The sequence below is a fragment of the Neovison vison genome, chromosome X (assembly GCF_020171115.1).
Source record: "Neovison vison isolate M4711 chromosome X, ASM_NN_V1, whole genome shotgun sequence".
Classification (NCBI taxonomy): Eukaryota; Metazoa; Chordata; class Mammalia; order Carnivora; family Mustelidae; genus Neogale; species Neogale vison.
In genome coordinates this window covers 88,263,345-88,287,042 of record NC_058105.1, presented here as the reverse complement: position 1 = coordinate 88,287,042, position 23,698 = coordinate 88,263,345, and the positions used below count along the sequence as shown (strand labels likewise).

Sequence of the window (23,698 nt, the reverse complement as noted above, 5' to 3'; positions counted from 1 at the left end):
AGAAAATGTGTGTTTCGTTGCTGTGGGATGGAGTGTTCTATAAATGTCAGTTGGATCCAGTTGGTTAATGTCAGTTTCTTCATTACCCTTGCTGTTTATCTGTGTACTAATTCTGTTGCTGAGAAGAGTACTGAAATTTTCAATTATAATTGCGAATTTACATATTTTTCAGTCTTGTCATTGTTTGCTTTATGTATTTTGAGGAACATACACATTGAAGATTAGTTATATCCTTTTTATAGTGTTTTTATGACTTGCCTTTTTTCTCATGTAACAATGTTCATGTAATTGTGAGATCTTTCCAGTTAAAACAATGTATTTCTATATCATTTATGTTGACTACATAGTATTCTGTTCTTCAGCTGTCCTTATTTATCTAACCCTCTATTAATGGACATTTAGGCTATTTCTAAATTTTACTCTTAGAAATAACCCTATAGTGAACATACATATGCTTCCATTGTTCATGATTGTACTGTTGTTTTTCTGTATTAAATTACTAGGAATAGAAGTATTAGATCAATACAATGCACCTTTAGAATATTTGTACATATAGGCACTGTCCTTCTGAAATATGCCCATTGTACTTTACTGAAGAAAAATTATTTTCTCATAATCTTACCAAGATAGAGTGTTATATTTTTTGCCATCTGATAAATGAAAAACTTTAATGTGTTATTTTAAGTTGATATGTAGTGGCATTGGCATTTTAAGGAGTTAGGTCCGTCAGTTTTTTTCTTTATGGCTTTAAGATGTGTTTCTTGCTTTGAAAAGTCTTATCCAGTCATATTTATTTAAATATTTCTCTGATTTTTTTCTAGAACATTTATAGTTTCATGTTCACATTTTAATCTTTGTCTAGAATTTATTTTGATTTTGGTGTCAACACTTATACACCTTCCCCCAGTGATTATCCAGTAATTCTAATACCATTTATTTGTTTTCTTTATCCACTGGCTTGAATTGATATATGTTTTTATTATTAAGTATAGCTAACTTACAATGTTATATTAGTTTCAGATGTACAACATAATGATTCAGTAATTCTGTACATTACTCCATACTCACCATAATAAGTCTAATTACCATCTATTACCATACAGCATTATTATAATATTATTGACTGTATTCCCTATGCTGTACTTCTCATCTGTGTGACTTAATTGTTTTATAACTGGAAGTTTGTCCCTCTTAATCTTTAATCATGTATACTTGGGTTTGTTTATGGTCTTTCCAATTTTATTCTTTAGTACATTTGTCTATTCTAATATCAGTAGTATGCTGTTTTTATTATCATGGTTTGTAACACATTTACTGCCTCTTCACTTATTTTACAAAATATTCATGTGTTCTCACATGTTAATTCTTCCAGGTGAGCTGTAGAACAGTTTTGTCAGTTTTTCAAAAACAGCCTGTTGAGATTAATTCAGGGAGAATTCACAGATTGCACAAAATCAAGCTTTCCAAACCAGTTATATCTGTTTTGTTACCAGGTCTTTTTTTTTAATTTTTTATTGTTTATAAACATATGTTTTTATCCCCAGGGGTACAGGTCTGTGAATCGCCAGGTTTACACACTTCACAGCACTCACCAAAGCCCATGCCCTCCCCAATGTCCATAACCCTACCCCCCTTCTCCCAGCCCCCCTCCCCCCAGCAACCCTCAGTTTGTTTCGTGAGATTAAGAGTCACTTATGGTTTGTCTCCCTCCCTATCCCATCTTGTTTCATGGATTCTTCTCCTACCCACTTAAGCCCCCATGTTGCATCACCAGGTCTTCTTTTTAATTTTAAGTTTTAGAAGATATTTTTCATATTTGTTTCACTGACTTGAAAGATTTTTTCTTGGGTATTGAGGAATTTTTTTTAATGTTATGAGTGTTATCCTATTATCTTTAATTTTAAAATGTATTCATATATTGAGAAAGCAATTAATATTTTTTCTGTAGTTATTTTGTATTAATCTACTTTGCTGAACTAGTCATGGTTATTTAGTTGACTCTTGGATTTGATTGCTTATACTTTATTTAGAATTTTTGCTTCTGTATTCACAAATAAGATTCCTTTGTAAGTTTTTGGCACTGTCTTTATTAAGTTGTGGTACTAGGACTGTTCTAGCCTAACATAATTAGAAAAATTTTTCTATAGTGCTAAGTTTAACACAGGAATTATTTACCTTGGTGAATTGGCCCATGAATTTATTGATGCATGGTGCCATTCGTGTGTATCATTCTTTGATAACTTTATAACATTGATGATTATTGGCTTACTAAGGATTTATTATTCTTCTTGAGTCATTTTTGTGGTTTATATTGTCTTTAAAAATCATCCATTTTGTAGGTTTTCACAGTTATTGTTACAGATTGTATATGATATTCTTTTATAATTCTTTGTAATTATTTCTTTTTTCATTTAAAATGTGTGTGTTGGGGTGCCTGGGTGGCCCAGTGGGTTAAGCCACTGCCTTCGGCTCTGGTTATGATCTCAGGGTCCTGGGATCGAGTTCTGCATTGGGCTCTCTGCTCAGTAGGTAGCCTGCTTCCCTCTCTCTCTCTGCCTGCCTCTCCATCTACTTGTGATTTCTCTCTGTCAAATAAATAAATAAAATCTTTAAAAAAAATAAAAAATAAAATGTGTGTGTTGTGTTAGCTTGCTTCCATGTGTTTGCATACATGTGCATGCTGTCTTCAATGTTCCTTGCAAAGGTTTCGTTCAGTTTTCTGGGCAAAGAACCAGCTCATGGATATATTCATATAACTTTTCCTTTTTAAAATATTTATTGACATCTGCTTTCATATTTGTTATTTTACTCTTAGTTTATTAAAGTTTATTTTGTTGTTTTCCCTAGTTTCTTAAAATGCATGCTTAGTCTAATTTAATTATTTCTGACTTCATAATAAAAGCTTTAAAGTACATATTTTCTTCTAAATAATATTTCTGAGTACATCTCATTAATTTTGATAGTGTTGTAGCTATCTTGTTTTTTTCCTCAGTAATCTGTGTTTGCAATTTTTATTTCTTCATTTTGTTTTTTCTTTAAGAATAGTGCTTACCATTTTTAAAAAATGCTTTTCTTTACTTTGTTAGGTTTATCCTTTTGTTGCCAATTTCCAGATTTATCATACTGTGTCTTGAGAATGTGACCTGAATGATAATTTCTATTTTTCTTAAGTTAATGAGATTTTCTTCATGGCTTCAGACATAATAGATTTTTATAAATGATTCACTGATGTTTGTAGAAAATAGGTATTCTCTATAGAATACAAAGATCATTCTATCAATTAATTTTTGACTTGATAATTATTATGTAATTTATATGCTAATTTATTTTTCTGCTTAACTTATCAAAGTCTAAGATCAATGTGGTAACCATCCACAATCATTGTTTAGTTAATTTCTCCTGGCATTTCTTCACCCCCTCCATCTCACCTTAAACCCTCTGCCCCATACAATTTTTTAACTATAAATTAATATATGCTTATAATATGTGTGTATGTATTCATATAGATTTGTGTATATGTATATGAATAAAATCAACTATTTTCTTCTTATTCCTCAGAGGTAACAACTATAAATAATTTAGTGTGTGTATCCTTCCGGATCCTCTTATGGGTATATTATTACTTTTATTAAATTTTGACTATCCTTTCTTCAAAAATCCTAAATTTTATGAGTAATGCATGAATGTACACACATATAGGCATATATACATATAAAAGTGCAGTTTTTTAATGAATGTGGGTTTTATGATATTTTGTTATATTAATAGGTCATGCTGTACACATTGCTCTGCATTTTGTGGTTTTAAGAATGTCTTAGTAGGGGCACCTGGGTGGCTCAGTTGGTTGAGCGTCTGGTTCTCCCTCTGCCTGCTGCTCCCCCTACTTGTGCGTGCTCTCTCTCTCTCTCTCTATCTCAAATAAATAAATAAAATCTTAAAAAAAAAAAAAGAATGCCTGGGTGGCTCAGTTGGTTGGACGACTGCCTTCGGCTCAGGGCGTGATCCTGGAGTCCCGGGATCGAGTCCCACATCAGGCTCCCAGCTCCATGGGGAGTCTGCTTCGCTCTCTGACCTTCTCCTCGCTCATGCTCTCTCTCACTGTCTCTCTCTCTCAAATAAATAAATAAAATCTTTAAAAAAAAAGAATGTCTTAGTAATCTTTCCATATGATTATAGGTCTACCTTATTTTTTTAAAGTGTTGCATAATATTCTATTATATGGATATAGCCCATTATTTAATCAGCTTCTCTAGTGAACCTGTTCTTTTAATTGCCTCTCAAGTACGATGAGATAGTTCACACACTTTTAGCTTATTTCTGCTTCTATTTTTAGTCAAGATAACTGAGATCTTTAGATCTGTATTATTACTATTTAATACACTACCTTCCCTACAATAATTATTTTTGACATAGATATGTTTTCCTTGATTTTGTCCTGTATATCATGAGTCCTTTCAGTCTGAAGATTCAATCTTGCTTTGGCTCAGAGAAAATTTTTTTGAAAGATAACTTTGTATTACTTTCATGTTCACAAAATTCAACAGCATACACTTAGCCCAGTTTGGAGGCCAGTTCTTTAACCTTTGCTTTTTCCAACTTGGCAATGCAAACCACCAGCTTTATTTTATTTTATTTTAAAGTTTTTATTTATTTTCAGCATAACAGTATTCATTGTTTTTGCACCACACCCAGTGCTCCATGCGATCCGTGCCCTCTCCAATACCCACCACCTGGTTCCCCCAACCTCCCACTCCCCGCCCCTTCAAAGCCCTCAGATTGATTTTCAGAGTCCATAGTCTCTCATGGTTCACCTCCCCTTCCAATTTCCCTCAACTCCCTTCTCCTCTCCATCTCCCCTTGTCCTCCATGCTATTTGTTATGCTCCACAAGTAAGTGAAGCCATGTGATAATTGACTCTCTCTGCTTGACTTATTTCACTCAGCATAATCTCTTCCGTCCTGTCCATGATGCTACAAAAGTTTGGTATTCATCCTTTCTGATGGAGGCATAATACTCCATAGTGTATATGGACCACATCTTCCTTATCCATTCATCCGTTGAAGGGCATCTTGGTTCTTTCCATAGTTTGGCGACTGTGGCCATTGCTGCTATAAACATTGGGGTACAGATGGCCCTTCTTTTCACTACATCTGTATCTTTGGGGTAAATACCCAGTAGTGCAATTGCAGGGTCATAGGGAAGCTCTATTTTTAATTTCTTTTTTTCTTTTTAAAGATTTTATTTATTCATTTGACAGAGCGAGAGAGATCACAAATAGGCAAAGAGACAGGCAGAGAGAGGGGGAAGCGGGCTCCCTGCTGAGCAGGAGCCTGATGTGGAGCTTGATCCCAGGACCCTGGGACCATGACCTGAGCCGAAGGCAGAGGCTTTAACCCACTGAGCCACCCAGGTGCCCTCTATTTTTAAATTCTTAAGGAATCTCCACACTGTTCTCCAAAGTGGCTGCACCAACTTGCAGTCCCACCAACAGTGTAAGAGGGTTCCCCTTTCTCCATATCCTCTCCAACACATGTTGTTTCCTGTCTTGCTAATTTTGGCCATTCTAACTGGTGTAAGGTGATATCTCAATGTGGTTTTAATTTGAATCTCCCTGAGGGCTAGTGATAATGAACATTTTTTCATGTGTCTGTTAGCCATTTGTATGTCTTCATTGGAGAAGTGTCTGTTCATATCTTCTGCCCATTTTTTGATATGATTGTCTGTTTTGTGTGTGTTGAGTTTGCGGGGTTCTTTATAGATCCTAGATATCAACCTTTTGTCTGTACTGTCATTTGCAAATATCTTCTCCCATTCCGTGGGTTGCCTCTTTGTTTTGTTGACTGTTTCCTTGGCTGTGCAGAAGCTTTTGATCTTGATGAAGTCCCAAAAGTTCATCTTCGCTTTTGTTTCCTTTGCCTTTGGAGACATATCTTGAAAGAAGTTGCTGTGGCTGATATCGAAGAGGTTACTGCCTATGTTCTCCTCTAGGATTCTGATGGATTCCTGTCTCATGTTGAGGTCTTTTATCCATTTTGAGTTTATCTTTGTGTATGGTGTAAGATAATGGTCAAGGCCATTCCATGCTCTTGCATCAGAAGAATAAACATTGTTAAAATGTCTATACTGCCTAGAGCAATCTATACTTTTAATGCCATTCCAATCAAAATTCCACCGGTATTTTTCGAAGAGCAGGAGCAAATAATCCTCAAATTTGTATGGAATCAGAAGAGACCCCGAATCGCTAAGGAAATATTAAAAAACAAAAATAAAACTGGGGGCATCACGTTACCTGATTTCAAGCTTTACTACAAAGCTGTGATCACCAAGACAGCATGGTACTGGCATAAAAACAGACACATAGACCAGTGGAACAGAGTAGAGAGCCCAGATATGGACCCTCAACTCTATGGGAAAATAATCTTCGACAAAACAGGAAAAAAGACAATCTCTTCAATAAATGGTGCTGGGAAAACTGGACAGCTATATGTAGAAGAATGAAACAAACCACCAACTTTAGATCCAAGACATTACCTCTCCAGTGATGGTGGATCTCATCCTACCTGTCATTGTAATTGGTCCTAATAGCTTCCACCAGCTTAGCCAGAGCTGCTTTGTCTTCTGAGTTAGCCTGTGTGAAGGCGACAGTGGTGTAGGTCTTCCTGCAGACCAGACACCTCAGCCTGGCCTTCCCCTTGATAATGCAGAAGGGAACCCCCATCTTACGACACAGGGAAGGCATGAAGACAACCAGCTTAATGGGATCCACATCTTGTGCAATCACTACTAGCTGAACCTTCCTGTTTTCCACCAGGTAGTGATAGTATTAACCCCAACTAGAAGGACAGGCAGCTTCTTAGTGGGGACATCCTCTTTGCCAGTAGCTTTCTCTTCAGTCTGGGCCAACAATCCCTGCTTCTTCTCTTGCTTGGTCTCTGGTCCATATTTGTGGGCCAGCTTAAGCAGTTTAGTAGCTCTTTGGTGGTCCAAGGCCTGGGTGAACTCCTTAGTCACAGGAGGCACTTTTATACATTTATAGTGGATAGCCTTTTGCTGCTGCAGCCTGATGCAGCAGGCCATTTGACAAAGTGGGTGAAGTCTCTTTTGGGCTGGATGTCCTGTCCAATGCCAGAATTCTTGGACCTTTTCTAAAATGGGGGATTGACCACCTTCTTGGCCTCCTGCTTCTTCACAATAGCAGGGGCTGGGGCTACCTTCTTCTCCCCAGCCTTCTTTCCTTTTGGCATCTTGGATGGCTAGAGGAGAGACTGGCTCAGAGAAATTTTTATTATTTATTTCTCTTCGGCCTCTTATCTCATTCCGAGTGTGTGTGTATGTGCGTGTGTGTATATATCTCCAGAATCTGTTCTTGTGTTTCAGGTTTTCATTTATTATCTTCAACTCTCTCTTACCTCTCAGTTCTGGGAGAATTTTTTAAAGCCTTTGGAATTATTGATTTGACTTTTGTCATAACTGAATGTACTATTCACTTCCTCTAGTACATTTTTAATTAAGTAATTGCTTTCTCATCAGAAACCAGTCTTTCTGGATCTGTTCTCTTTTCATACAGTGACCTCTCAGATCTTGTTAAGAGTATACTTTTTAAAGTTTATTTCAGTTCTTTGAAGTGGAAAGGTTTCACAAGTAGACACTTGCTCTGCTTTCTCAGAACATTGCTTCTTGAAAAATTACTTGTTCTTTTTCATATAAATGGGTGATTTTCTCCATTTATTCATCTTTGCAGGAGATGGTTTTTGAATTTTGGAATTTGAGATAAATTTTGTCAAACTTGTCTCCTCCTTTGAGACCAAGAGTACTCTTTATATTTTCTATAGTTATTTACTTATTTATTCCCTTTTGTTCCTTCTTACCCATCCCCAGGTAAGGAGCATAATCGTTTATGAAGAATTAGAAGGGTGTGCTAGCCAAGGGTGGTTGTGAGGGAGAAACCGTTGCTACAGTGTTGAAAGGCTTCTTTGTTTGTTGTAGCTTCTTGAATTATCTAGAGCACTACTACTTTTCTCTAACTGGAACAAAGTCAGTCTCCTCATTTGGAGCCTGATGCTGAGGTGACAGAAAACCATATCATGTGAAGAGTAGTTAAAGGAAGTCAAGTTATTTGGTCTAGGATGGAAATTTATAGGAGACATGGTAACTGTCTTCAGTAGCTAAAGGGCTGTCACAAGAACAATTAGACTTGCTCTGCATAGTCCCGAGTTAGAAGAGTACTGTCTTATATTCAAAGAAGGAGGATTGCTATCACTGACCCTGCTGCTGATTCAAATATTTGTTGACTCCAAATTTCAGCCATTCATTCAGATATTGCCCATACTTTACATGTTAACCATTTCATAACAACGTGTTACATGGGTGGCCAAGTGCTTATGAGAGGTACTGGAAAGAGGCTATGTAGGCATTGGCTTTGTCATTTACTCACAGAGGTATCATCCTCAGAGAACTGCTACTTTTCATTCTTACTGTCCTTTTTTTTGGTAATTACTTGACCTCAGTTTCTTGATACTTAAAGTGGTAGTCATTACCCTTAATCTTCATGAACTCTCTCCATCTCTTATGACATTCCTTTGGAAAATGTGGTAGGCAGAATAAAATGTTCATATCCTAATCCCCAGAATCTATGAATATGTTACTTTATGTGGCAAAGGGAAAATAAAATAGAATATGGAATTGAGATTATATTCAGCCAAATTTAAGATACAGTGATTATCCTGGATTATCCAAATGGACTCAGTGTAATCACAAGGGTTCTTACGTGTGGAAGAGGGAGGCAGAGAGTAATGCAGTGTGAGAAAGACTGCTGGCCTTGAGGATGGAAGGGACCACAAACCAAGGAATATAGGCAGCTCACAGAAGTTAGAAGAAGGGTTTTTTTTTTTTTTACTAGAACCTCTCGAAAGAAACCCAGTCCTTTTAACACCTTATTTTTTTTAGCCCAGTGAGTCCCATTTTGCACTTTTGACTTTGAGATCTGTGAGATAATTGAATTTATGTTGCTTTAAGTCACTAAGTGTGTGATACTTTTTTACATTGCAATAGGAAGCTGGTAAGGATGGATTTCTGAGAAGATCCAAGGCCATATCCCAGGAACAATAAGAACAGCTTCTTGGTATTTATGTTACTCAGAAATGTAATGCATCTGAACTGAATGTAATGCTGAACTGATGTATTCAGCCATCTTCTGATAATCATCTATTTCCTTAGTGCTTCTTATTGGCCGACTCTTTGGACAATTAGGCTTCAGTCAGTAAGAGTAGCCTAAATAAAAGGAGGCCCAATGAAGTAAGGAGATTATACTAGGATGGTGATTTCTACTCAGTATAAGGAAGAATTTTCCATTAAAACCATTCAAAGAAAAAAAAAAACATTCAAAGAGAGATCAGGCTATATTTGGAGGTCCTATAGCAGAAACTGAACAGTTATTTGGTGAGACATTAAAGAGAAGATTCCTGCATTGGTTGAGATGTTGGATAAGTATAGATTTTATTGTTCTTGAATCTAAGAACCTAAGGGGTTGAGAGGAAGAAGAATCACTGAGGACTGGGAGGAGCCCTGTGTGTAGTGTAGATTGTGCCTACACAGGGTTACTAGGGAAGACAAAAGTGGGCGATGGAATCCAGCTCATACCATTTGTCAAGCTGTACGTTTTGGCTGTGGAGCTGCTCTGCCTTGAGGCAGAGGGACCGTTTGCTAATTCATATAAAGGTATCATTTACTTGATAAGATGTGTGCCTGCAGGGCTGCATTCTCCCAAAGATGTCACTTTTTTTCTCTAATTTGCTCAAAGATGCTGTGTGGGCTGGAACTAACACTGGATCTAGAGTTCTAGGAGGTAATTTCTTGGAGTTGGTAAAGGCAAGGCAAGGACAGACAAGAGAAAAAAAAGGAAGGAGGATTATACTACTAATGCTTTAATCTCTTTCTGGCTTCTCCAATCCCTCAGCTCACTTCCAAATGGTGCTATTGGTACTTTCTTCCAATCCATATATTCTTTTTTTTTTTTTTTAAAGATTTTTTATTTATTTATTTGAGAGAGAGAGAGACAGTGAGAGAGAGCATGAGCGAGGAGAAGGTCAGAGAGCGAAGCAGACTCCCCATGGAGCTGGGAGCCTGATGTGGGACTCGATCCCGGGACTCCAGGATCACGCCCTGAGCCGAAGGCAGTCGTCCCACCAACTGAGCCACCCAGGCGTCCCCCAATCCATATATTCTAATAACGTATCTAATTGGGAAGAGACACTACTGAATGAATAAATTAATAAATGAGTCTTTGTATTTTAGAGGTAAAAGAACATGATCTCTTTGGGGGTGTTCACTGTATAATGTAGTAGCAGATGGGGAAAGCAAGAATCTAAGTATTGGAGATCAAGGAGAGAGGGTGTGTTCATTCAAGGTGCTCTTAGAGAAGGCAGAGCATCTCTCTCTAATTTATAGGACTGGTCATCTACCTAAATGTGTAGGGATGGATAATGCTGGGGTCCTTAGAGGCACAGGAGGTCTAGCTAGGCACCTAGCTGAAGCACTTCCCACATTTGTAGCTGAGTCTCAGCTGGCCAGTTCTGGTAGTTTCACTGTCCTCAATGCCACAGACAAGATAGTTTAGATCTACTGGTTGTGACCTTGGGGTGGGACCATATGGCAGATTCCTGTTTGTGTCTTCCTCCAGATGACCTTTGAGATGAGTCATGAGACCCTGTACTTGGCAGTGAAACTGGTGGATCACTACCTTATGGAGGTAGTATGCAAGAGGGACAAGCTACAACTCCTTGGTTCCACGGCATTTCTGATTGCAGCAAAATTTGAGGTGAGCCTGAGTTCATAGAGCCTAGAGAAAAATAATCAAGTTTCTAGCAATGTCCGATATAGATGTATGTGTTTGTATACATAAATGGGAATATATGTAGGCATATGCGTATGTATCATCTACATGTTGATATACCCACGCACACATATATACATTTACATTTGCATATATGTGCACCTGTGTGTGTGTGTGTGTGTGTATAATTATATACATACACACACAAATAATATCTCCTACCTTTTTTTGGTTGGTCTTCCCCAGAGGGATGCTGGTGTTGGGTGGCAAGGGTGGTATGTTGGTTTCCTGGCGTCCACAGGGTTCTTTCACTTCTTCTTTGAAGATGTGTGTATTTGGGCATGTGCTTAGTTAAGTACTTCCTTCTGATCCATAATTCTCTGCCTACCCTGCCCTCTTTTCTTCTTCTACCAACCTCATCTTCACCTAGTTTCCACTGCATAGTCTTGAACTGCGTAGATAAGAAAGCAGTTCCAAACCTCAGTGCCGGAGACATTTAAGGGTACATGGCCTGCTACAGATGGTAGTGAGTCTGGGTGAAATGGTTATTTTTGAAGTAGCATTATAAAAGCAAGTAGCTTTTCTTTTCTTTCTTTGAAGATTTATCCATTCACTTTAGGGGGAGAGAGTATAGAGGGAGGGGCAGAGAAAGAGGGTGACTGTAGAAGCAGACTCCCTCTCATGTGGGGCTTGATTCCAGGACCCTAAGATCATGACCTGAGCTGAAATCAAGAGTCAGCCACGTAACTGACTGAGCCACCCAGGTGCCCTGCTGGCCTTTCTTTCATAAATGTAAACCATCTAATTTCTCTGAGTCTTTCCTATTCCTCAGATGCTAAATGATCCTGTTCAACTGTGATATTTCCATGGATAGCCTACTTGTGTGAAATCTTGGGGTTTAGAAGCAGAGGGGTAGCAACTTTTACTGAATTTAAAGAGCTTCAGAACTGTGGGTTTGTTTTCGTGCTCCCTGACTTGCTCCCTCCTCAGCTTTACCCTTAACTTGCTTCTTGCCTCCCTTACTCCTGTATTCCCTCCCTCCCTCATTCCAGTCCTCCCTTTTTGCTTCTTACTTGCCTCCCTTTCTTGCAGCTTTTTCTTCTCTTCCCTCCTTGCTTTATTTCTACCCTTGTTCCTTAGCTCTCTTCCTTTTTCCAGCCTTCTCTCAATCCCTCCCTCATCCCTCCCTTGATTCTTCCATCCCTGCCTTGTGCACTCATTCACTACAAACTGTATTTCCTTCCTGTATCACTCCTTCCTTCCCTCCCTAGTTCCCTCTCTCCCCTTCTCCTACCCTTCTTCCAGCCATCCCTCCTTCTGTGTCTCTTTTCCTGCCACCTTACCCCTTCCATCTCCCTCCCTCCCTCTGGACCATTCCATCCTCTTTCCTCCCTCCCTTACTCCTCCCCCCCACCCCTTTATTTTCCCTAACTTTGCTCTCTTCTCTCTGTCCCATCTCTCCTCACTCCCCACCTCATTCTTTTCATGCTCTCCCTTCCTGTCTTTTGTTTCCTTCTTCCATCCCTTCCCTCCTCCCTTTTCTGTTTATTCCTTCTCTCCCTTCTTCACGTGCTCCTTCCCTCTCTACCTCCCACCCTTGCTTCCTGGTACCCTGGCACCATGACTCCCTCTAATTCTAGCTGCCTCCCATCTTCTTTCTCTCATCTCCTTCTTCCCTTGCTTCTTCTCTCTCTTCCCCCTTCTGCCTTTCCTCCTTTCCTTACTATTTTACCTCTTGGGTTCACTTCCTTCCCTACTCATTTGCTCCCTGGTTCCCTTGCCCCCCCAACTCTCTGCTCCCTCCAAGCTCCCCCTCTTGATTGCTGCCTCTCCTCTGGAGGGTTCGCTTCCTCCCAACCACTATCACTTGCTCTAGTCTATCCTCTTTCTCTCTCTGTCCCTGTCTATTTTCCTTGCTACCCACCTTCCCTGACTCACTTCCTCCCTCTCTTGCCTCCTCCTTCCCTTTTTCCCTTCCTCTTCTCTCACTCTCTCCCTTGCTCCCTCCTTTGCTGCTTCCCTCTCTGGCTCATTTCCCTCCCTGATTACACACTCCCTGGCTCATTCCTTGTTCTCCTTCTCTCTCCTCCTCCCTCCTCTTTCCTTCTCCTCTCTAGGGCCATCCTTGTGGCTTAGCACAGGGTATTAAGTATTAAGGTATTAAGTTCTCCATGCCTTAGCCTCAAGAGAATTAAAAAGAAGTTGGGGGTCCCTGACTGACAGCCGAAGGAGGAACAAAGTGCAAAGAGGCACTTCCTAGCAAATCTGGGATCCAAGAGTACCCCTGTTGTGGTTATCAGGATGAAGGGTCCCCACTATGTTTTTTGGAGAAGGGATGTCTTCCTCTCACAGGATTGAGAAGTACAGAAAGACTTTTGCAAGGGGAAGTGTGGAGATGGTATGAGAAGAGAAGAAAGAAAGGAACCACTAGTGAGTAGGGCAAAGGAAGGGAGAGTTTCTTGTCCTGGTGCTGCTCCTAGTGTGCTGTATGAACTTGAGAAATTTGCCTTCTTTTTCTGTGCCTAAATTTCCTTGTCTGTAAATCTAAGGGTTAATCTAGTCTGCGATCTCAAAATAGAAAGACAGAGAAAGGTGTGGAAAGAATGCTGGGGTGGGCAGTTAGATACAGCTGGATAAAAGATTCGGGAGTCTTCCCGCTTCCTATTCCTCTCCCCCAAACCATGGTTCACCCTGTAGAGGGCAGGACATAATAAGGTGCTTCCCAGTTAAGGGTTCTTCTCACCCTTGGCCTGGTCTGGATCTTCCTAGTCTGGCCCCCATGAACATTTCCTCCCCCAAACCCCCTGCAGTCCTCAGTCTCTGCTTGGGCTCTCTCCGTGCCTGTCTGCCTGTCTCTCCCTGCCTGCTACCTGAGCACCCCCCTTCCCAAACATCCTTGTTCATTTCTTAGACTGCGAAACAAAGTGCCATATTATTTTTCATCGCTAGCTCCACTTTCTGTTGTCTTCTTTCCTCCCTTCCCCCAGAGCAGGTTTTAGATTTCCCATTCCCAGCTTTCACTCATTAGAAAAGAGATCATTGCTCTGGGTTCCTGTGCCATATTAAGCCACTCCAGAGAGTGTAAGAATCTACCCGTCGCAAGGCCTGATTCTCTCTCCTGTGGTGCAGTTTTGGGGGCAGATCTCTCCTGTCTCTGATTTTGTTTTTCAGATGGGCTACTCAAATCAACCAGAAGTTTGCTCTCAGAGCGAGCCTGAAGTTTTATGCTGGGAAATGTTATTGCCTCCTATCTTTCACTTCTCTCCCCCACTGCCTTTTATCTCAAAGCACAGAGCAGTGGGCTTTCTTGGCCTGGTTCTGACTATCTCTCCTCCCCACTTGTAGGAGTCCTGCCCACCTTGTGTGGATGATTTCCTATATATCTGTGATGATATTTATCAGCGAGATGAGATGCTCACCATGGAAATCAGCATCCTGCAAACTCTCAAATTTGATATCAACATTCCCATCGCCTATCATTTCCTGCGCAGATATGCTAGGGTAAGAGGGAAGAGGCGTATCCTCATTCTCCCACTATTGGGTTGGTCCCCTCCATACCCAGAATGGCTGCTTGAATGGTAGGGAAAGGGAAAGGGGCAACAGGGGCGAAGTGAATTTCTTCTTCAATCCACCCTCTTAGATTGAACATCTTTATGAAGTGTGAGAGAAACAAAATTGAAGATTTTCTTTGTGTGCCTTTATATTTTGAGGTGAAGGCAGTGTAGAGGAGGGGAAGAAGAGTCTTTGATCAGGAAGGGACATGTGGGAAGTTGGAGGAGATGCTGGTAAAGTTCTCTTCCTTCATCTTAGTATTGGTTACAGGTGAGGTCACTTTATAATTATTTATTTTATTCTGCAAGTACATGTGTGTACTTTTCTTCTATGTGTGTGTTTATAAGTTATAATTTCTAAAAAAGATTCAGTCAAGAAAATGGAAATTCTTTTGGAGCATGGACTATTTCTGGGGTGGAGCCAGGTGCAAAGTTATAATTGGAAGGCTTTGGCTCTTAAAAGGATAACTTACAAAGAAAAGGGAGGTTGGGTGAAGGTACCACAAGGACACTTGATAATTTGGTTAAAAATTCTAAAGGTAGCTGATTTCAGAATCCCTGCCTGAAAGATTCTGTGCTTTTGGGCGTAGGGTCCTTAGTGTGAGTCATGGTGGCAAGAGAAGTGAATTGTTCAGGCAGAGAGCCATTTAGGCCTGAGGTGGGATAACTGGAGAGAGTGAGTACAGAGGGTCTTCTGCTAGGTGCTGCTTTTCCGAATTGATTGCTGAACAAGTCTTCTTGCTACCTTTAGTGTCTCCGTGCCAGCATGAAGACGCTGACTTTGTCCCGCTTCATCTGTGAGATGACTCTGCAAGAATACGACTATGTCCAGGAGAGGGCTTCTAAGCTAGCAGCTGGCTCCTTCCTCCTGGCCCTCTACATGAAGAAGCTTGGACACTGGGTAAACACTTGCTGGGGACATGGAGTAGAGCTTTAAAAGCACAGAGTCAGCAACCTAAGTGTCCGTTGATGGATGAATGAATAAAGAAAATGTGGTGTGAACACACATACACACACACACAGAGGGATATTGCATAGCCATAAAGAATAAAATCGTACAATTTGTGACAACATGAATAGACCTAGAGGATATTATACTAAGTGAAATAAGTCAGAGAAAGACAAATACTATATTATTTCACTTATATGTGGGGTCTAAAAGAACAAAACAGGGGGCACCTGGTGGCTCAGTTGGTTAAACATCTGCCTTTGGCTCAGGTCATAATCCCAGGGTCCTGGGATAGAGCCACATGTCAGGCTCCCTGCTCAGTGGGGAGCCTGCTTCTTCATCTGCTGCTTCCCCAGCTTGTGCTCTCTCTCTCTCTTTCTCTCACTCTCTCATTCTCTCAGATAAATAATTAAAATCTTTTAAAAAATTAAAACAAAACAAAACAAAACAGGAACAGATTTATAAATATAGAGAACAAACTACTGAGGGGAGAAGGGCGGGGAGGGAAGGGCGAAATAAGTGTAGGGGATTAAAAGGTACAGTTTGCAGTTACAAAATAAATATGTCTTGGGGATGTAAAGTACAGCATAGGAGGTATAGTCAATAACATTGTAATGACACTGTATGGTGACAGATGGTGACTACACTTATATGGTGAGTGTTTCGTAATATATGAACACTGAATCACTGTGTTATACACCTGAAGCTAATATAGTATTATATGTCACCTATACATCCGTTAAAAGCAAGAAAACACGGGGTCAGTTCAGGTGGAAGGTGTAAAGTGGGGTCATGGGAAACTCAGTGATAAAACTGCCATGAACTGCTATAAATTCTTTGACATGTTAGGAGTTAGGACGTGTTAGGAGCCTGGCTGCTTAAAGGGTTTTATTTTATTTTCCTTAGTCACAGTACTCTTTACTCCAAAGAAAGCTTACTTGAAAACATGATATTGTAAAACAGAAATATGAAATAATTCTGGTTGCAACAGGTGGTAGGATGGGCTCCCTTCTTACCTGACCCCAGTCCACCCATGCCCCTTGCAGTCTCCTCAACAAGGTTGCCCCCCACTTCCCCAAGAGAGCTCATTGGAACAGAATTTGAGAAGCACAGATCCAGAGTCATGAAAGCAACTGTCCTTGTATATAATGGGGGACTCCGAGGTATAGTATAGTGGTCTTCTCTGAAGAGGAAGGTCCCTAAAACCTCCTTCTCCAGTACAAATAAAACTCACTTGTAAGCCCCTCCAACTTGGCAGTCCTGTAGCCACTACTCTTGGGAAAACCTCTCTGTACTGAGATTGCTATAAACAGTTGTATGAACTTGGATAAGTCATACTGAAATTTCTTGGGACAGAAAAAGCATTCAGTAAATGGCAATGATGATGATGAAAAGGAAAAAAAATGGCTAAAACTTAGTGATTACACAGTGATCTGAGCACTTTGTATATTAACTCATTTAATCTTCATAAGATCAGTACTGTTATCCCTATTCTACAGATAAGAAATAACTTCCTATGTTTTGCTAATGAGAGGCAGAGTTAGTCTTTGGGGATTAAGGGTAGCTTTCAAATTGGTTATCTACTGTATCATCAGAATTGATGTGGCCATTGCTTTGGTACTGTGGCCCTGGAGAGGCCCCATGCTGTGCCAGGCTTTGATCTTTAGATCCTGGGGAAATGTGGTAGGTGCTGAGAGGGACAACTGAGGGACTCAGGGCAGCAAACTGCCCGCCAGCCAGTATAGAAATAGTTCTATGTTTTAACCCTTGGCATGGTTGCACCAGTGAGTATCAGCTGAGCGTCAGCCCTGATCTGAACTCAGGTAGGATGGCCCCACTGCCTCTATGCTATGTATACTCCTTCTATAGAGAAGAAAGGCTTCACAGCGGAGGTGACTTTTGAGTTGGGTCTTGAAAGATGAGTAGAGATGTGAGAGAAGACATTCTAGTAAAGGGAATGATAATTGACCTGATGTGAAGGCAATGAGAAGAGTGTGATGTATTTAGGGCAGAATAAAGCATTTCCTATAAAGCGAGCAGAGGATATATTAATAGGGAGTGGTGAGAGATGAGACCGGAATGGTAGGGTGTAGTCTGATTGTGAGAGACCTATGATACCAAGTGGAGAGACCTACTTTGTATGAAGGCATTGGAAGGTTTGGGGGCAGGGGAGTGACCTATTCCTCTTTGTGTGTTGTGGAAACAGCACTGGTTTGCAGTACAGAAGGTGAATTAAATGAGAGGTAGTATAAAAGTGGGAATACCATTGAGTATAAAAGTGGGAACAATAGCTAGTAAGCTTTCATAATAGTCAAGATGAAGCACTGGGGCCCGAACCTGTGCAATGACAATGGTTCCATTAATTTTATTTGACACACCGAATATAATGTGTTACTTCCCCGCTCAGCATGCCAATGATTGCCCTTTACTGGTGGCATTGGTTTCTAAACAATATTCAATAGGGCCCTGGGATTCCTGTAGAAGTGTCTCCCGGGCCATGTAAAAAGTGAAGGGATCCAAATTGGTGGGCTTGTTAGCTCTCACTCACAATTCCAGGTATATATTTGGGCTACCATGTAAGATATTTGGGGGTGGGGAAAGGGAGTTTGGGGAAAGTAATTTAAGACACTTTTAGAAAACCACTGCCTTATAGAATAAACCTCTTCTTTACCTATGGAGCTCCCACTTGTCTTTCCACCCACTGTAGATGGGCTGTCTTCTACAAAGCTTTCTGTGATTTTCCTGGCCAAAGTTCATGGGTTCTTCTGCTCTGTTTCTCCAGTGTCCCTTTCTCATTTCCATCGTAGACTTTCCCACACATTCTGTAATTCTCTGTGTGCGTGGATATTTCCCCCACTACACATTCCTTAGGAGCAGGGGACTTGGTGATCTTTGTATTCGCAGGAGCTTGGCACTAGTAATCCTAGCTAGCCTCGTTTGGGCACTCACTTTGTGCTAGGCTCTGTTCCATTGTGCCTTGTGTGCACACCTTAACTCATCTGCTTCTGTGATGCAATTACTGTAGTGATCCCCATTTGACATAGTGGGAAACCGGGGCACAAAGAAATTAATAACTGGCTCAAGTCCATGCTGTTGGTGGAGCTAGAATTTGAGTGCAAGTCATTTGCCTCAGGAACCTTTACTCTTAAATGCCCTGCTGTATCACTTCTGCCACATAATAAGCATCCATAAAATTGAATGAGAAAATAAATGCATGGAGCGATAGCTCTTAGAGCCAAAGAAGAGAAACTACCTTAAATTCCCGTTGTCTGTTGACTTGGGATCTTAAGTTTGTTTTGAGGTTTGCCTGGCCGTTGGCTCTTGACCTGAGAGTGAGTAAATTACAAAGTCAGTTATGTTCCTTAGATTCTTTAGTGGATTTCAGCTTACACGAATACCTACAACCAGGGCTAATATCCAGCTGGTACCTGTGGTTATATGGTACTTACATACATCTGGATAGCCATACCATTAGTTTGCAGCTGGAGCCTAGTGTCTTCTAGGAAGTTCTCTATACTTACTGGTCAGTGTCTGTGCTGTATGAGTTTTTGAAATGTTTAACCATCTTCTCTGCCTTTGCCATGTATACAAAGTCTGGACTTGGGATAGTAGAGATAGAGGAAGGGTCTGCTTTCTGTGGTAAAAGTCACTGTTCATTTTGCTTCTTCCAGGCTCCTGCCCTGGAGTATTACAGTGGCTACAAAACCTCTGATCTTCACCCCTTGGTCAAGCAGCTAAACACCCTGCTGACATTGCGTCCTTGCAACAAGCTCAAGACTGTGCATTCCAAATATTCTCACCAGTAAGTACCAAGCTCCAATTGAGGAGGGGTTTGTGCTCAACCATGAGGAGGCACAGACTAGCCTCACTCAAGGAAAAAGAAAGATTCAGTACTGTTCGCCTTACTTTCTACTCTAGGGTTAAACCAACATAGGGAACCAAGGGTCTTTATGTTGTACTTATTTCAAGGATTCTGTTTTCTTTGGCTTATTTTATGCTAAGCTGACCCCTCTTCCTTTGCAGGGTCTTCTTCGAGGTCACCAAAATCCCCCCCTTGGACATGTTGAAGCTAGAGGAGATGCTGAACTACTGCTAAGTCTGAGGCTGAGGAGGTGGCATGCTGGCAGCGGCCCCCAGGGCCAGGCAGGCATTGAAAAAAGCTGTTATTTATTCTGTCTTTGAATTTGTGTTTTGATCACTTTTCTTTTTTACTCTTTTGTTTATCTTTTCCCAAATTGATAGTCTTGTAAATATTTAGCTTTTTATGAAAGAAAAGAAATTATTATAGTATTTGATTAGAAATTTAATAAAAAATGAATCTTTGTTGTAAAAAGGGCTCACGTCCCCTCTTCTTGCTCAGGAGCCCCATGTGTAGCCCAGGGATGTTTTTCCTTGTTAAGTTATCCAATTTCCTTCTCTAATTGGAGACTTTCTCTTCATGGGAAGAAGAATTGAATTAGAGTATGAATTGAAGGCTGAGTCTATACAAGGAGGATCCTTGGGTGGGTGTCCCGTTCAAAGAGAGTGAGAGAGAGCTCTACCAGACAGACAGGCCTCAGTGTTCAGATCTGGGGCAGCTGGGAGTGTGGGCTAATACCATTTGGTCCCCATCTCAGGTTGCTTGCTTTCTTTGTTTCTTCCTGGATGTCAAAGAGATGGGGAATTAGGATTTTAACCCCAGTATAGCCCTACTTTCATAGTTAAGCAGCTTTCTAGAGTCTAAATTTGAAAAGCTGCTTCTATTGGCATGCCAGAATCTTTTTTGGACCTTGTGTCAAGAGGAGAAATTTCCATCTGTGAAATTGGTGAGATGCCCCATGAATGCAGGCATCAACCATTTGCCCAATGTTCATTCGTAAAGCCTTCAGGAGGTTCTACTATCTCTCCCTATTCTACCTTCGGGGTGATGTGTACTGGTACAGTTATCTTTGTTGTTAACAGAGGAGCTGAATCTACTCTGTGACAGTTGATGAAGAGACACTGCCTTAAACCTTTTTTTTTTGAAGATTTTATTTATTTATTTGACAGAGAGAGACAGTGAGAGAGAGAACACAAGCAGGGGGAGTGGGAGAGGGAGAAGCAGGCTTCCTGAAGAGCAGGGAGCCCAATGCAGAGCTTGATCCCAGGACCCTGGGATCATGACCTGAGTCGAAGGCAGATGCTTAACGATGGAGTCACCCTGGCACCTTGAAGAGCCACTGCCTTAATCCTGCCTCTAAAACCTCTGTGACCTCCACACAATCTAGCAACTGAATTAACTAATGTCTGTCACAGCAGCAGACCTCTAGAACTCTGTTCTAGTACTGTGACTGGCAACTGTTGTGATTGGTCTCTGTTCATGTATAACTACTTGTCAAATGTTTTGAATATCAGTCCTGAGGGTGGGAATCTGGTGGAGGGGACAATTGATGGAGAACTCGTAGGGAAAATACCTCCACAGTTCTGGCCCCAGACTCCCCATGCTAGTCTGGTCACATCCCGTGTTGTGGATGGGAATAGGTTGGAGAACACTCTGAGTCCTTCCTTAAATGTCTTAGTGCTTGCTTTATCTCTGTGTCAGTTTCCCACTTCCCCTCCAAAGTTGCTTTGCCTTGGTGACCAGACATCACTGGGTTCCCTCCTGCCCCACTCCATTACTCTGCAGAGTGACTAGAGGGTATAGCCAGAGGTCTAAGTTGTTAGGCAGTGATTCACCTTGTATAGCCAACTTTACATAAACATGCTGAAAGCCCTAGGCTGGAATCCCTCTTGCAAATTCCAGCCTCACTGAAAGGAAGTATCTTATATTTGCTTTTTAATTTGGGAGCTTCATCAGAAGAAAAAAATGAACTGGTTTGATTATTCTGCCCCCTCCCCACTTTTTTTTCAACTCTGTCCTTTAGACGTGATCATGGAACCATCAATCACTCTTGTTGTCATTGTGCATGTCTGAAAATTTATATTACATTTATCATTACTTCAAAATTAAGACAACTATTAGACCTGGATCTTGTTATTTAGTTCTCTTTATTAAAGAAGCACATCTAATTTTTTTTAAATCCTTAAATTATTTATTTATTTCTATTATGTTAGTCACCATATAGTATATCATTGGTTTTTGATGTAGTGTTCCATGATTCACTGTTTGTGTATAACACCCAGTGCTCCATGCATTTGTTTCCATTGCCTTTGGAGATGTGTCTTGAAAGAAGTTGCTGTGGCCAATGTTGAAAAGGTTACTGTCTATGTTCTTCTCTAGGATTTTGATGAGGTCCTGTCTCATGTTGAGGTGTTTTATCCATTTTGAGTTTATCTTTGTGTATGGTGTAAGAGAATGGTTGAGTTTGAGTTTTCTCTACATAGCTGTCCAATTTTCTCAGCACCATTTATTGAAGTGACTCTTTTTTCCAGTGGATATTATTTCCTGCTTTGTCAAAGATTATTTGACCATAGAGTTGAGGGTCCATATTTGGATGCCCTACTCTGTTTCATTGGTCTCCGTGTCTGTTTTTGTGCCAGTACCATGCTGTCTTGGTGATCACAGCTTTGTAGTAAAGCTTGAGATCAGGCAATGTGATGCCCCCAGCTTTGTTTTTCTTTTTCAACTTCTCCTTAGCGATTCAGTCTTTTCTGGTTCCATACAAATTTTAGGATTGTTTGTTCCAGCACTTTGAAAAATGCCAGTGGAATTTTGATCAGGATGGCATTGAAAGTATAGATTGCTCTGGGCAGCATAGACATTTTAACAATGTTTATTCTTCCAATCCATGAGCATGGAATGCTTTTCCATCTTTCTGTGTCTTCTTCAATTTCTTTCATAAGTGTTCTGTAGCTCCTTGAGTACAGATCCTTTACCTCTCTGGTTACATTTATTCCCAGGTATGTTATGGTTCTTGGGGCTATAGTGAATGGAATCAGTTCTCTAATTTCCCTTTCTATAGTTTCATCATTAGTGCTTAAGAAAGCAACTGATTTCTGTGCATTGATTTTGTATCCTGCTACATTACTGAATTGCTGTATGAGTTCTGGTAATTTGGGGGTGGAGTCTTTTGGGTTTTCCATATGAAGTATAATGTCATCTTCAAAGAGAGTTGGACTTCTTCTTTACCAGTTTGAATACATTGTATTTCATTTTTTGTCTGATTGCTGTTGCTGTTGAACAATAGTGGTGAGAGTGGTCACCCTTGTCATGTTCTTGATCTTAAGGGAAAAGCTCTCAGCTTTTCCCCATTGAGAATGGTATTTGCTGTGGGCTTTTCATAGATGGTTTTTAAGAAATTGAGGAATGTTCCCTTGATCCCTACACTCTGAAGAATTTTAATCAGGAAATGATGCTGTATTTTTTTCAAATGCTTTTGCAACAGTTGAGAGGACCATAAGGTTCTTGTCTCTTCTCTTAGTAATGTGTTCTATCACACTAACTGATTTGTGAATGTTGAACCACCCTTGCCTCCCAGGGATAAATCCCACCTGGTCGTGATAGAAAATCGTTTTAATGTAGTGTTGGATCCTATTAGCCAGGTTCTTATTGAGAATTCTGGCATCCATATTCATCAAGGACATTGGTCTATAATTCTATTTGATGGGGTCTTTGCATGGTTGGTGTCAAGGTAATACTGGCGTCATAGAATGAGTTTGGAAGTTTTCCTTCTGTTTCTATTTCTTGAAACAGCTTCAGAAGAATAGGTATTATTTCTTCTTTGAATGTTTGGTAGAATTCCTCAGGGAATCCATCAGGCTGTGGACTCTTGATTTTTTTTTTTTTTGGAGGTTTTTGATCACTGCTTCAATCTTGTTACTGGTTATTGGTCTATTCCAGTTGTCAATTTCTTCCTGTTTCAGGCTTGGTAGTTTATAGGTTTCCCAGAAGGCATCCATTTCCTCCAGGTTGCTTAATTTATTGGTATTTAGTTGTTGATAATAACCTCTAATAATTGTTTCTATTTCCTTATTGTTAGTCGTGATCACTTCCCTTTCATTCATAATCTTATCAATTTGGGTGTCTTCTATTTTCTTTTTGATAAGTCTGGCTAGTGGTTTATTCATCTTATTAATTTTTTTTTAAAAACCAGCTTCTAGTTCCGTTGATGTGATCTACTGTATGTCTGGTTTCTAATTCATTGATCTATGCTCTGTTCTTAGTTATTTCTCTTCTTGTGTGTGGCTTGGGCTTTATTTGTTATTCTTTCTCCAGTTCTGTAAGGTATAAAGTTAACTTGTGTATTCAGGATTTTTCTATTTTTTTGAGTGAGTCCTGGATAGCTAAGTATTACCACCTTTGGACTGCCTTTGCAAATCCCATAGGTTTTGGACTGATGTGTTTTGATTATCCTTGGTTTCCATGAATTGTTCAAGTTTTTCTTTGATTTCCTGATTGGACCAAACCTT

At 40.3% G+C, this 23,698-nt stretch overlaps 1 protein-coding gene and 1 pseudogene across 2 annotated transcripts in view; one reads left to right on the top strand and one right to left on the bottom strand.

Moving 5' to 3' along the window:
• CCNB3 (cyclin B3) overlaps nt 1-19,530 on the top strand; it is a 51,273-nt gene extending 31,743 nt beyond the window's left edge. For both annotated transcript variants that reach the window (XM_044235425.1, XM_044235424.1), the window contains exons 8-12: nt 10,679-10,816; nt 14,177-14,332; nt 15,134-15,283; nt 19,003-19,133; nt 19,355-19,530. In XM_044235425.1, the coding sequence (XP_044091360.1) occupies nt 10,679-10,816; nt 14,177-14,332; nt 15,134-15,283; nt 19,003-19,133; nt 19,355-19,427 (648 nt within the window). In that variant the 3' untranslated portion in view covers nt 19,428-19,530. The remainder of the gene's footprint in view (nt 1-10,678; nt 10,817-14,176; nt 14,333-15,133; nt 15,284-19,002; nt 19,134-19,354) is intronic.
• LOC122897240 lies at nt 4,552-7,244 on the bottom strand (annotated as a pseudogene).
• Nucleotides 19,531-23,698: the final 4,168 nt, after the last annotated feature.